At 44.2% G+C, this 13802-nt stretch overlaps 1 protein-coding gene across 2 annotated transcripts in view; it reads left to right on the forward strand.

Moving 5' to 3' along the window:
• Nucleotides 1–13802, forward strand: part of PPIL6 (peptidylprolyl isomerase like 6) — a 33060-nt gene that overhangs the window by 11749 nt on the left and 7509 nt on the right. For both annotated transcript variants that reach the window (XM_074988822.1, XM_074988823.1), the window contains 4 exons: nucleotides 3318–3506; nucleotides 4921–4983; nucleotides 5121–5268; nucleotides 11229–11285. In XM_074988822.1, the coding sequence (XP_074844923.1) occupies nucleotides 3318–3506; nucleotides 4921–4983; nucleotides 5121–5268; nucleotides 11229–11285 (457 nt within the window). The remainder of the gene's footprint in view (nucleotides 1–3317; nucleotides 3507–4920; nucleotides 4984–5120; nucleotides 5269–11228; nucleotides 11286–13802) is intronic.

Genomic DNA, 13802 nt, shown 5'->3' on the forward strand with positions numbered 1-13802 from the left:
AATAATTTTTGTTACTCTTCTCTGAAGTTTTTCCAGTTTGTCCACACTTTTGTCTATATGTGGCAGCCAGGCCTGGACACACTATTCAGCCAAAGCCTAATCAGTAGACCAGAAGAATTATTTCCCATGTCCTGTTTACACTATTCCTGTTAATACATCCCAGAATCATGTTTGTTTGCTTTTTTGAAGTGGTGTCACATTGTTGACTTCCTTTACAATGCCCTGGCTCTTCTTTATTCCCCCTTTCAAAGAGAGATAATGTGTTTATCTTTCTCCAGTTGCTGGGAACTCACTTGTCCTCTGAGTTATCAAAGATAAGTGCTAGCATTCCAAGAGTGCTTCAGCTAGTTCCTTAAGTACCCTAGGTTTAATTTCATTAGGGCCTGCTGACTTCAATATATCCTTTAACCCAGGGGTAACCAAACTTTTTATATTGGGCCCCACTTTTTGGCCCTGCAATTGACCGGGTCTTCTCCCTGCCCCATCCTGTGAGAGGACCACAGAAAGGGATGGATGGTGCCCTCAGGAAGGGGGTGGAACACTTGTGAAGGGGGTGTTGGGAAGCTCCAGGGGTGCCTTGGAGAGGGATGTTTGAGGGGAGGACTCCCAAGGGTACCAAGGAGGGACCCCAGGAGTGTACCTTATCAAGCTGAGAAACTTGCTGTCTGCCCCTGCCACTTGACTCAGCCTGTGCACATTCTGATTGGCCCAGTGGTCAGGGGAGCGGGTATTCCCTTCGCGACAGCAGCAGCAGAAAGCAGAGGGCTGGTGAGGCAGTGGAACCTGCAGGGGGGAGCCAATCATGCTCTGCCGCCCACCCCCCCTCCCTTTGCACACTCCCGCTTTAATCTATTCGTTCCCTATTTTGGCTTGTGTTCCTTGTTCTTTTTAGTATTTAGTCACTATTTATCTTTTTATTGGAGACGGAAGCAAAATGTATATTAAACATATCAGCCTTCTTGACAGCGTCAGCTCTCTTTCCTCACTATATAGAGGACCACACTCTTCTGAACTCGGTCTAGCATTACAGTTGAGGCTCTCTTTGAACTGGAATTTTTACAACAGCAGTATTTTGAACACTCTTTACTGAAATTAAGACTTCAGAAGTTTTGTAGGCAACACTGCATACTACAGTGATGATACTATGCTTTATATGGAAGCATGGGACAAAATTCAGCCTTGATATAAGTGAGCAGCATTACAGTGAAGACCATTAAATTGAGAACAAGAAGAAGTCTTGTGGCACCTTATAGACTAACAGATATTTTGGAGCATAAGCTTTCGTTGGCAAACACCTGCTTCATCAGATGCAACTGCTGAAGTGGATGTTTGCCCACGAAAGCTTATGCTCCAAAATATCTGTTAGTCTGTAAGATGCCACAGGACTTCTTCTTGTTCTCGAAGATACAGACTAACATGGCTACCTCTCTGATACTTGTCACCATTAAATTGGGCTACTTTCACTAGGACCGCACTGACATCTTTCTGAGCTAGATTTGTTCTTGCCCTCTAGTACATTCCACTATCACAGTGTAACAAATCATATTTAAAAAGTGAATGTCTGGGTTGTTAGGTAATTTTTTCCCTATTAATGTATCTTGAGTCTATGGTTTAATTCTTGTATGAAAGCTAATTTAGGAAGGTAAGATAGCCTCCATCAATATAACCATTATTATTTTTAATAATCTTTTTTATATTTTTTAAAAAATGAAAACTCTGACTTGCCTATCAGGGTCCTTATATATATTTACCATAATGATGCTTGTCCCAAAGGCAAATAAAAATGGCTTAATGATTAGTTACTAGAATGGCAAGTAAGGGCAACAAAACATGGAGCCAACTTTTATTCCACTCTAATCCATTTTGCTTCTTAGATATGTTACTGATGTAAGTGATACAAGAGCCTTGTCTCCATTAAAATCAATACAAATTGCAGACATATCACCAAGAGCAGAATTGGCTCTTAATTTCTTGTTTTATGATTTTTTGGGTTACGTATGTTGGTATATTGCAGCGCTGTTCCTGGAGACGAGCCGTTTGCTCCGTTGGGTGAGTTGTTAATGTCCTGTGCGCATGAATGTCCTGTGTGCAAACTTAGCATGCGGACACTTCCTCCTGCATTTTAATGCATAGGAGCAATCTCCCTGTGTCGGGTAGTAACAGTACAGCCGTGTTAGTCTGTATCCTAACAAAACAAAAAAACAGTCGTGTAGCACTTTAAAGACTAACAAAATAATTTATTAGGAAATGACGGAGTGGGTCTGCCCCTGTCTACACTGCCCTTGTTTCCCAGTGACAAGTTAGTGCACAGCAATCTGGTATGCCAAAGAATCAGACCCTGGCTTGTTGCGTGCTAACTCATCAAGTAGACAAGCCCACACTAGGCCCTGTCTATGTTGTGTTTTCTGAGGATATCTGGATATATTTTCTATCATTACTTTGGCAGCAAGTAGAGTGGACTAGCTACCAGTGTTTTTACTTTCTGGTGTCTGGACCTGCTGTGCGAAAAAGGCCAGAAGTTGCTGCATACTAGTTCTCCCACCATTATATACACTGATGAAATTGCGTAAGTGCTAAAGCTATGGTGATAGAATCATCTCACAAAAAAATCGGTATATCATTACAGCCCTCAAGATCCAGAAATTTACCTATGAATGTGTTGAAATGTGGCTTTAGAGTCTTTGCTTCCCTAGGGGAATGCTTGATTAATTATCGATAATTATGGAGGCTACATCTAGCTTGATGAAATGGTTTTACCATATTAAGCCTCCAAGCTGACCCAGCAGAACCAGAATAACTGAGTAAAGGGACTTGGAAGTTGCCCTGGAACTTCTAAGTACTGGCGGGTGAGCCGCGGCTAGACGTGAGCTGGTACTTCGAAGTTGCCGCAGGGGAATTTGATTAATGAAGTGCTGCATATGCAGCGCAGCACTTCATTAATAAGCTCCCAACACCCTATTTACCATCCTCCCTTCAAAAGAGGGAGGTAGCGTAGACAAGCCCATGTTCTGTTATAATGTAACTGGATTCTGGAAAGCCTTCTCTAACTTTTGGACAGTCTTAATTTCAGGAGAAGATGATAAATATAGTTGTAAGATTCTGATGTTTTATTTTTTATGATTTGGGAGGGAGCGGGGAGCAGGAGTTTGGGAAGAGAAAGCATAAACACCTAACAAGTAAAATGAAAAAATATGAATCCACCTAATTTCGGTATTTGTACCACATTCATCAGCATGGGATCTGAGTATGTGTTACTGACTGCTTCTGCACTAGATACAAAGTTTTCTTTCTTTCCTTTTCTTTTTTTGTCCATTCAGGAACTGAAAGGTGAAACATGGGAGTATTCCTCTAGCGTGATGTGTTTTATTGATGGCCAACTGCTGGGAAATGAAAAAGAACTGCTCAAGTGGGCTTATGAAGAGTGGAACTACCAAGATTTTAAACCTGTGGCACTTTACCAAGTTATTACTGAAGATTTTTGCACCAAATATATGCAAAACAGCAAGGCAGGTTACACTGCTTCTTTAAAAAAAATGTAGGGTCTTTTATAGTTGTTATCTAACTGTAATTATTTGATGTGACTTATCAGTGGCTTATTTGTTTGCTTGTGGTTTGGTGGGTACTGGGGTTTATTTTGGTGGGGAGGGAGAATAGGAGAGATTGATATTAGGGACGTAAAATCTCATTTATTAATTGACCGCTATAGAATTCAAAAGTGTCCCCTCTCTCAGTGGTTGGGGAATATAGATGGAAAAGAGCTAAGTTGTTTCTGGTCAGAACTGGAATAAAAGCTGCTGAAATGCCAAAGAAAGGAATGTTCTTTTGAAATTTCAGCCAGGAGCAAAATCAAAAGTGCTACGAATCTTGTGAATGACCAATCTCTCGAGGTCTCCAGCCCAGCTTTGTAGGTTCCAGGTATGTCTACACTGCAGCTGGGAGCAAGCCTCCCAGTCTGGTAAACAAACTCATGCTAGCAGGTCTTAATATAGCACACTAAAAATAGCCGTGTAGATGTTGCAGCTCAGGCTGGAGATTGGGCTCTCAAAGTGCACACAGTTTCCTAGGCTAGGCAGTCCAAACTCCAACCTGTGATGCAGTGGCCACACTACTGTACTCAGTGAATGAACTCCAGCTATGCTAGTGCGAGTCTGTCTGCCTGAGCTGGGAGGCATGCTGCCAGCTGCCATGTGGACACACCCTTAAGGGGTGAAATCCTGGCTCCATCAAATTCAGCAGCAAAAACTGAGAGCAGTGGGGCCATGACTTCCCACAGGGTGTTCAGATCATTTTCAGATAAGCAGCTGAATTTTATAGTGCTTGTTCAAACACACTGATGCTTGATCAATGGGTTAATATGTGTGACTATTTACAGAAAACCTGATTCAGTTATCATATCATTTTTAAAAATTCCATTTTCTGTCAGTGATCAATTTATGAATGAAAAATGCTGAATTGTTTGCTTTTGCTGACTGTAAATTGAATTATTTACCCCTTATATATGATCAGTGATCAGCCAGCCAACAATATGATTTCTTTGGTTATAGCAGTCGGTGTTATAGATTAGTTGGTTGTGATTTCACATGGGCTTCAGTGAGCCTGTACCTGCTTATACCCCTAATGACATGGCCCAGCCCAGTGTTTCTCAGTGTACCATAATGGTGTTTTTCGACCAAGAATGACATGAAAATTGTAGAATATTTTTGTTTCAATAGATTACTAGATTATATAGTTAATACTTTATTTCTGAAACCTGATTGAAACCTAACTGTGGGTCCAATTTAGATGTTCATTCTACAAAGAAACCTGAAACCATTTCCCTGAGAAGCTAAATGTTCACTGTTGTGATTGACAGAGTTTAGAAGATATCTGATTCTTTTCTTTTTTTCCCCCTCATTGGATTTGTTTCCCTGATTTAAACAGCATGTGTTTGTGTACTTGGACATAGCTATTCAGGAGCAGCCCACAGGCACCTTATTATTTGAGGTAAGTTACAGAAGTTAAAAAAAAATCTATCATCAGGCCCTGTCTTACTGCACTTGCTCTTAAGAGACAGGCTGCACAATTTCATCTTTTGAAATTAGTTAAAATCTTCATACGTTTTTTCTTCATTCATTTTGCAGCTGTATTCTGATATGTGCCCCAAAACCTGTGAGAATTTTCGCTCTTTATGTACAGGAGAAGCAGGGATCTCTCGTAGTGGTCTGGAGCTTACGTATAAGGAGTCAATTTTTCATCGATTAGTAAAAAATGGCTGGATACAAGGAGGAGGTGGGTTTAACTGTTGTAACTCAGATTTTGGCTGGAATAATCAGCATGAAAAATAGGTTGTTTATCCAACAAAATAGAGCTGAACTTAGAGATGTAACCAATTTGTGAGGGACAAGGTTTTAAATGTGGTATTGCAACAAAAAACACTCTTCTCTGGCTGATCTTGTTTTCTAATTACAGGCAAAGCATAGGTAAGAAATTGATAGTCCATACTATTTTTAATTAGCAGAATATTTGAACACCTGAAAAAATTCATAGGAAACATCCTATTATGTTTTATATAGATGTTACAAGGTATTTAACCAGTCATAGACATTCAAAGGATTAACAGACGTGCATCATATTTGAACAACAGAATTGTGCATGAAAAGTGTCATTCTTCTTTGAGTGATTGCTCATATCCATTCCAAGTTGGGTGTGCGCAGGTACACGCCCAGTCACCGGAAGCTTTTTGCCCTAACCAGTAGCCATAGGGTTGGTGTGGCACCCCCTGCCGTGGTGCCAATATGGCAAGAATATGTGGACCACCCGCCTGACTGCCTCCCTCCTCCCAGCCACTCAGTTCTTTCTCTCCGCACTGCAAGTCATTGGAGCTCTTGTTTTCTCTGCTCAGTTCTTTAGCTAGTAGTCTATTGGAGTGTAAATACTTCTTGAAGAAGTGTAAATAGTTTTAATACTTGATAGTTAGTCTTTGTGGTTTAACTAGTAGCCGAGGTGGAGCTTTCTGTCCCTCTCGGCACTGGGTAATGCCTGGCTCCCCAGGCTTTAAGACTTCTTCAGAATGCTGCAAACGTATGCTCAAAATAACCCCCATTCTGCCTGTTTGATTTGCTTGGCGGAGTACGCTTGTGTGATCGCTGTCCAATTTCTAAGGCCTTTAAGCCCAGAACTTTGAAAGATAGGGCCCAACACCTTAAAGTCCTCTTAATGGAGGCAATTCTTAAGCCTCAAGAGTCTCCAGCAGGAGTGGAGAGTGGAGCCTCCTCGGTGCAAAGTGCACCGGCGCCATCAACCATGATGCCACCTAAGGACTCCCAGTACCGAGAGCAGGTGCAGGCACTGTCGCCTTCTCAGCGCCATAGGAGTCAATCTCTGGTGCTGATGAAGAGGAGGGGGCGTAAGAGGCATCATTCACCAAAGCTGAAGTGGGGTGGCCTCAAGTTCAAGGCTCCAGCATGCATTGCCGAAGGGCAGGAGGCATGTCCATTGAAGCCGGTGTGGAGCAGGAGCCCACAGGCACTGGACTTGCCCTCAACGCCAGAGGCATTTTGAGCAGCGCAAGCTCTTCTAGAGATGACGGTGCCGGGTCTGTTCCATCTATGGAGGATAGGCGCTGTAGCACTGAAACGGAGCGATTGGAGTCGTGGATGTGACGCCGGTGCCAACCCCCGTGCTCACGTTGACACCGGCACTGACACTTTATTCAGTGCCAAGCGCTCCGGTACCGAACCAGCAGACTGTGGGCCAGTTTCAGGTTCCCTATACTCCAGCACCATCCTCGGCGCACATGACTTCGGCACCGACTCCGATGGCCCCGCTGTGGTCATCTGCTTCTGAATCAGCGGCAGAGTCAGACTCCTTTTCCTCAAGTTCCAGACGGAGTGGGAGTGCAAGAGCATCTCTCCATGGCCATCGCAGGCACCGTAGTCGTCGCTGAGATGGTACGGGTTGGCTGATGGTGACTCAGCAGTGGCCCTTTGGACCCCGTGGGCATTTCACAAGGTGCAGGGCTAGGCTGTTGGAGTGCCTTTAATGGTGCCGGGGGCCCTCCCAATCCCACTCCTGGCACCGTTGGCATTGGTAGGCACCCCACCACAGGAACAAAGACAGGAAACGGTGGTCATTGTGGAGCCGCCTGTGTCTACTTTGTCAGCATCAACCTCGGCACCATCGTCGGTGCTGTTGCAGTGGGACTGGACCCTTTCAGTGCCAGCGCCATCCATAATTGTATTTCCGGTGATGAAGGGGCAGGCACCCAGCCCAAGCACCGGCACCAACTCAAGTACAGGGAGTGCTAATGGCACCATTGGTGCCACCTGTGACAGGGTTTTCTGGCCAGCCGGTGCCTATGCCAGCTTCGCCAACAGTGCCCTCAATTTGCCCATGATTTCCATGGGGGGCCAAATACCCGAACAGGTTTCTATTGCCCTTCTCCTCCAAATGGAGGCGCAAGGGCTATCATCTTCTTCCCCCTGGAGGAGGCGGTGGTGGGCTCATTGGCCTCACCTGTATTAGAGGATGGCAGGGCTTTTGAACAGCTTCTTAGGGGCCCAAAACTTGGGGGTGCAGGCAGAGGAGTTCCGGGATGAAATGGACCCTGTCAAGGACATTTTGTCCTCCGCTGGCCCCACCAGGGTGGCTCTGCCAATAAGCAAAACAATTGCCACTATGGCTAAAACGGTTTGGCAGACCCCTGCTTCCACCCTTCCTGCGGCCCGTAGGAATGAGAGACAGTACTTTATCCCATCCCAGGGCAATGAACGTTTGTTCACGCACCCGCCACCTGACTCCCTGCACGTGGACGCTGCTAACCATAGACAGCACCAAGGGTTCGAGCGCCCCTCCCCCAAAAATAGAGAAGCTAAATGCTTGGACCTCTGTGGGACGAAGACTTGTTCAACAGGAGGGTTTCAGGCTCTGGTGATCAGGTATGCTTATAATACAGTCAGCACCCTGTCTAGGTTCTCTGAGATGGTACCACCCAGAGCCAAGCAGGACTTCACAGCCATGGTGGAGGAGAAGAAACTGATTTCAAGTACGGCCCTTCAGGCAATATTGGATGCTGCAGATGCTGCCATGAGGGTTATGACCTCTGGAGTGGCAATGCTCAGGGGTACTTGGTAGCAGGTTTCCAGCCTGCCTCCTGGGGTTCCAGGACAATCCAGGACCTCCCCTTTGATGGCCCTACACTATTTTCAGATAAGACAGATAAAAGACTGCACAGTCTGAAAAACTCTAGGGCCACCCTTCTCTCCTTGGGCCTGCATACATCTGCCAACCAACACAGGCATTTTAACCCCTGTCCTCAGCAAAATCAGTTTCCACAGCCACAAAGGGACAGCAGTAGAAGGCAGAACAGGACGGGCAGGCGCTGTTCAGGCCAACAACCTCAAGGCCACCAGAAGGGCCCACAGGGACCCAAGCCTCAGTTTTGATGGCACAGTTGGGAGCATCAAGTTGCTCTCACCCACTCCAGCATCCCCACTTTTTTCGTTTCACCTGTCCTTTTACCATATGTGGTGCAGCATCACCACAGACTGGTGAGGCCTGGCGTACGATAGAGAGGAAATACGCCATTCAGGTCTCGTCGTACCCCCCCTTCCAAGCTTCCCTGTCCCTCTTCAGGGACCTCTCTTACGAGATCCTGTTATAGCAGGGTAGCCTTGTTAGTCTGGATCTGTAGCAGCAACGAAGGGTCCTGTGGCACCTTATAGACTAACAGAAAAGTTTAGAGCATGAGCTTTCGTGAGTTAACTCACTTCTTCAGATGCATCTGAAGAAGTGAGTTAACTCACGAAAGCTCATGCTCTAAACTTTTCTGTTAGTCTATAAGGTGCCACAGGACCCTTTGTTGCTGTTACAGCAGGAATTGCAATCCCTCCTGGGTTCTGGAGCCATAGAAGAAGTTCCTCCCAGGTTCAGGGGACAGGGGTTTTGTTCCTGGTATTTCCTAATTCTGAAACCAAAGGGGGGTGGAGGCTTGAGACCCATCCTGGACCTAAGAGGTCTCAATGAGTTTGTGAAAAAGATAAAAGTTTCATATCATATCCCTGGGTCTCATACTCCTGATGCTGGAGTGGGGGATTGGTTCGCGACTCTCAACTTACAGGACGCATATGTCCATATTTCAATCTACCCTCCTCACAGGAGGTTTCTCAGGTTCATGGCAGATGAGAACCATTATCAGTTCACAGTTCAGCCTTTCTGTCTGTCTGCGGCCCCAAAGGTCTTCACCATATGCATGGCGGTAGTAGCAGTGCAGCTATGCAGGCAAGGGGTGCAGCTGCTCCCATCTGGATGACTGGCTAGTCAAGGGTCGTTCCAGGGAGTAGGTGATTCAACATGTACAGTTGATCTGTCAAACCTTTGCAAGCCTCGGTCTCTTGATTAACGAGATAAAGTCGGTGTTGGTCCCGTCTCAGGCAGTAGAATTTGTAGGGACATGACTGAATACCAGGTGTGCCAGGGCATTCCTTTTGGATGACAGGTTCAGGTCCATGGTGCCATCATCCGAGACATTCTGTCAGTTCCCACCACGACAGCCAGGTGCTGCCTGCATTTGCTGGGTCACATGGCAGTGTTCACCTTCGTGGTACAGGCTAAGGATGCCAGGCTAAGGATGCGCTTGCTACAGCTATGGTTGTCATCAATGTATTGGCCTGCAAGAGACAGTTTAGACTTGGTGGTTACGGTGCTGACACCAGCTTTGTCAACCCTGCCCTGGTGGTTGGACAAGGGGGTCATCCTCACATCCTCACAGGAGTCCCCTTTGCCCCTCAGCAGCCCTCATTTTCCCTAGTAACAGACGCTTTGGATGGGAATGGGGAGCGCACCTGGGTCAGCTACAAACCCAGGCTCTCTGGAGCGTGTTGGACCTTTGGCCCTTTACTTGCTAGGTGCGCACAATTCACTGGCAGACTAACTGAGAGGTCCTTTACGGATCACAAGTGGTCTCTTCACCTGGAGGTCATTCATTCTATTTTCCAGAAGTGGGGGTTTTCCCTGGTGGACCTGTTCATCTTCCACCTCAATTCGACATGTGAGATGTTTTGCTCCTACTGCAATCAGAGCCTGGGGTCCTGGGCAGATGCCTTCAGTGTCTCCTGGTCAGGCATTGGCCTGTGTTCACCCAACTTGGAATGGACGTAAGCAATCACTCGAAGAAAAGACAGTTGCCTGTTCTGTAACTGGTGTTCTTTGAGATGTGTTGCTCACGTCCATTCCAAAACCCTCCCGCCTTCCCCACTGTCAAAGTAGTGGGCAAGAAGGAAGTGGGGGGGGTTGGGCGGTGCATATATTGGTCACCATGTCGGCACCACTCCAGGGGCGCTGCACTGACCATATGGCTACTGGCTAGGGCAAAAAGCTTTCAGCAACTGAGCGTGTGCCTACATACACCAAACTTGGAATGGACATGAGCAACACATCTCAAAGAACACATTATAGAACAGGTAACTGTCTTTTTTGAATCTAAGATAACAGTATAATAAATTATGACTAATAACAGAGAGCTCACCATTTCAGTAAAAGTAAAACATGAGCATGTTTCTTCCCTTCAGCTTCTCTTCTTTCACCTCCTTGTAGCTCATCTCTGTTTCTTTCCTACTCTAAGCATTGGTTGCTTAATAGTATTTAAGATCAGAGGTACATGGTATTCTTTGTGCTTTTCACAAGCCACTCATTTAAGGTGCGGAAGAACAACCTGATATAATTGGCTTAATTCTGAGGAGGATTACGTTTTATCTGATGGGCATATATTGTTCATTGATAGATGGTGTCACCAGAAATTTACTATGGCACATTTTCATATACTGAAATCTATTCCTTAAAACTCGTACCTCAGTCCAGCAACATTCTGGAAGTCTGTTACTAAACGTGAGAAACCAGCTACACAGGTACTTACTTGTATTAGCATAGCAGCAAGGAGGTATTCATTCATTTACATGCTTTTTATTGATAAATTGAGTAGTTGTTTCTGAAGACATCAAATTTTGGAGTGAGATCAATTCATTCTGCAGTTCCAGGAAGGCCTCAGTCCTGTAGTTGATAGCATGTAGGTAAAGAGCAGCACCTGTGTGGAGACCACTGAATTCAAACAAGGCTTAATACAAGTGCAGCAGTCCTCCTGCATATGATCAACTCCAGGACTGGGATTCTTGTCCTTGGTCTCTGTTGAAAGAGCCAGTTAATGCCAGTGGTGAACATTTTGTATTCTGTCACTTTTGTTTAACCACATACAGACATAACTGCTGGAAGAGGAGACGGTGGTGAGTCAATTTATGGACCCACTTTTGAAGGTATATTTTACATTTCCATATCTTACCATGTATAAACCAGACTTCAGATAAATGACTGGATTTTCATGGAAGCGTTCTTAGATTTAGTTAGGGTTTTTTCCCTTAATTTTCATGACATCAGCTGTGGTTTCAGACTTTCTCATATCAATCAGGATTATTCTCTATTTCTTATTAATAGAGTTCTTAAGCCAGACTGGTCTTATGGGTTGCCTTTTTTTTTTTTTTTGACTTGTAATCATGGCTCTGCTGCTGACTTAGTAAGTGATTTTAAACTTTACCTGTCTATGTCCATTTTCTCCAAGTGTAAAATAAGGCTAAAACTTAACCTACCTGACAGAAACGTTATGAACATTAATGTTTGTGAAAGGACTTTGATAATATAAAGCACTCCATAACTGGTACATTTTAAGTATGGTTTCTGTGCTTCCACTGATACCACGTATTCATTTGTGATATTTCTCAGGATTGCCAGGACTGTGAAAAACCTTGTCGTCCCTCCAGCAGTAGATAGACTTGCTGGTGTTTAACTGAGTGTCAGCTCCCTGATGTCATCAGCCTGTTAGTCACTCAAACCCTCACGTCTGTGCCAGCCATTGCTTTGCCTAACAGCTGTAACCAGTACATATAACCAGTTCTCATGCCCTTTGAAGCATTCCCCTATAGTATTCAGCCCCTTATTGACTGATCACTCAGCAGTAATACCAGGGAACACTGTATGTACCAGTTTGCATGATTCATCTCAGGTTTAGCTCTCTGTACAATGCCACAGGACTGAGATATGTTTATAGGGGAAACAATCATAAATGTATGATCAAAGGCCAAGATTTAAGAAATATCCAAGTAATTTGACCGTTTTAGTGTATGAAATTAAGGTATGAATTATCATCATGGTGCTGCCCTGCTGAAAATTAGTGCAGACATGCAGGAAAGTTTATGGAAACTTTAAAATAATCAAAAATTAAACAAGTGATTCCCACAAAGCCTGCAAACTTCTCATAGTTCCTGTTCTCTTCCCTCAGGCAGCACTGCATACTACCTACCAAAAATGGGGCAAAAGAAAGTAAAAGAGTGGCCTGTCCTTCCAACATCAAATGCACCTGAAGTAGTGTGGAGCATAGATCCTCAGAACACATTATGCTCAGCAACAAAGTAGCCAGTTCCCCTGGGAAACCATCACTGGAAAAATCAATTGGGTCCATTAGCTAAATCAATGAAAACCAAAACATTTAATCATGTGCCAGAAACGTTTAATAACATGCCATGCCATCTGATTCCTCTTGCCCACCCACATTGCATAGCTAGCTTGTATGGACTGTACAGGAACATTACCAGCTATGCTTTTGCTACTCTATATGTTCTGTTTCAATGCAGCTATTTCAGAGCTGTTTTGGAAACCCTGCACTTTCATGTTAATAAAAACAAGTGGTGCTGTCCTAAAACAAATAGCAGTGTGCACTGGACAACTCCAGGAGAGATTGTGTATGCCTGAGGCACAATCTTGGCTATTGCTTCTCCTGGACTGGTGCCGCTCCACACTGTTCTGTGCAGCAATGCCACAATCGAGTCCTAAATATTTTATAGTGCTTTCCATTGCAAAAGGCTGTACCACTGTTAATCCTCATAACAGCCACATGAGGTGTAAGCAGTGTGCTCTCCATTTTACAGGTAGGCAAAACTAAAACAGGGAGGACAAGCAATTAGCCCAAGGTCATACAGCAAAACACTGGCAGAGTCAGGATTAGAATTGGAGGATTTAGTGATTTGCAACTGTGTTCCTCCAGACAAACCTGTTCCATGTCATTTGTTATCTTGGAGAGAAGTTTGTCTTTCATCACTCTTGTAACTCAGTTTGAGGAGCTAGTAGATGGCCTAGGATTGGAAAAGTAATTTAATTTTGAGGCAGATTTAATTTGAGTTGTCAACCTTATAATTGTCCCTATAAGGAATTCAACTACCCACTTTCAAACACTACAGATACTGATTCTTCAAGAGAAGGCTGTCCATATTGAACCGACTTTTAAATTTAAAAGTTAATTGTTTTCACTCCTTTTATAAAGGTTGTAATATATTGCTTCCCTACTGCTTTTCTATCTAAAAATTTACAGAGATATTTTCACTGTGTGGGAACTGTGGCAGATGCCACTCTAAGAGGCTAAGATTCTATTAATGTCACATTTGACAAACACAGTCACGACAGTATTCTGTGAAATTAATGGCATGTTTCTACATTTCCTTGACATGAGCTCAAAGTACTGAGGTAATTAGAGAACCACTTGGACTAAAGTGTCCTTATCTAAAACAAAGAAGGCTAATCCAAAATTATGCTGTAGTTTACAAAGAGCAGCATAGGACCATCTGCTTCAATTAGAATTTAATTGCCATTTTGATTAATTAGTTTGGGAGAACAGCCCTCAAATAGAGTAAGAATAACAAAAAATGGCAGAATAATAAAATGCATACTCATATCTTCAGCCCAAATTTCTGTCATTTGAGTTTGTGGAGAGTTCTCCCTGAGCT

Source organism: Carettochelys insculpta, chromosome 3, assembly GCF_033958435.1.
Source record: "Carettochelys insculpta isolate YL-2023 chromosome 3, ASM3395843v1, whole genome shotgun sequence".
Classification (NCBI taxonomy): domain Eukaryota; kingdom Metazoa; phylum Chordata; order Testudines; family Carettochelyidae; genus Carettochelys; species Carettochelys insculpta.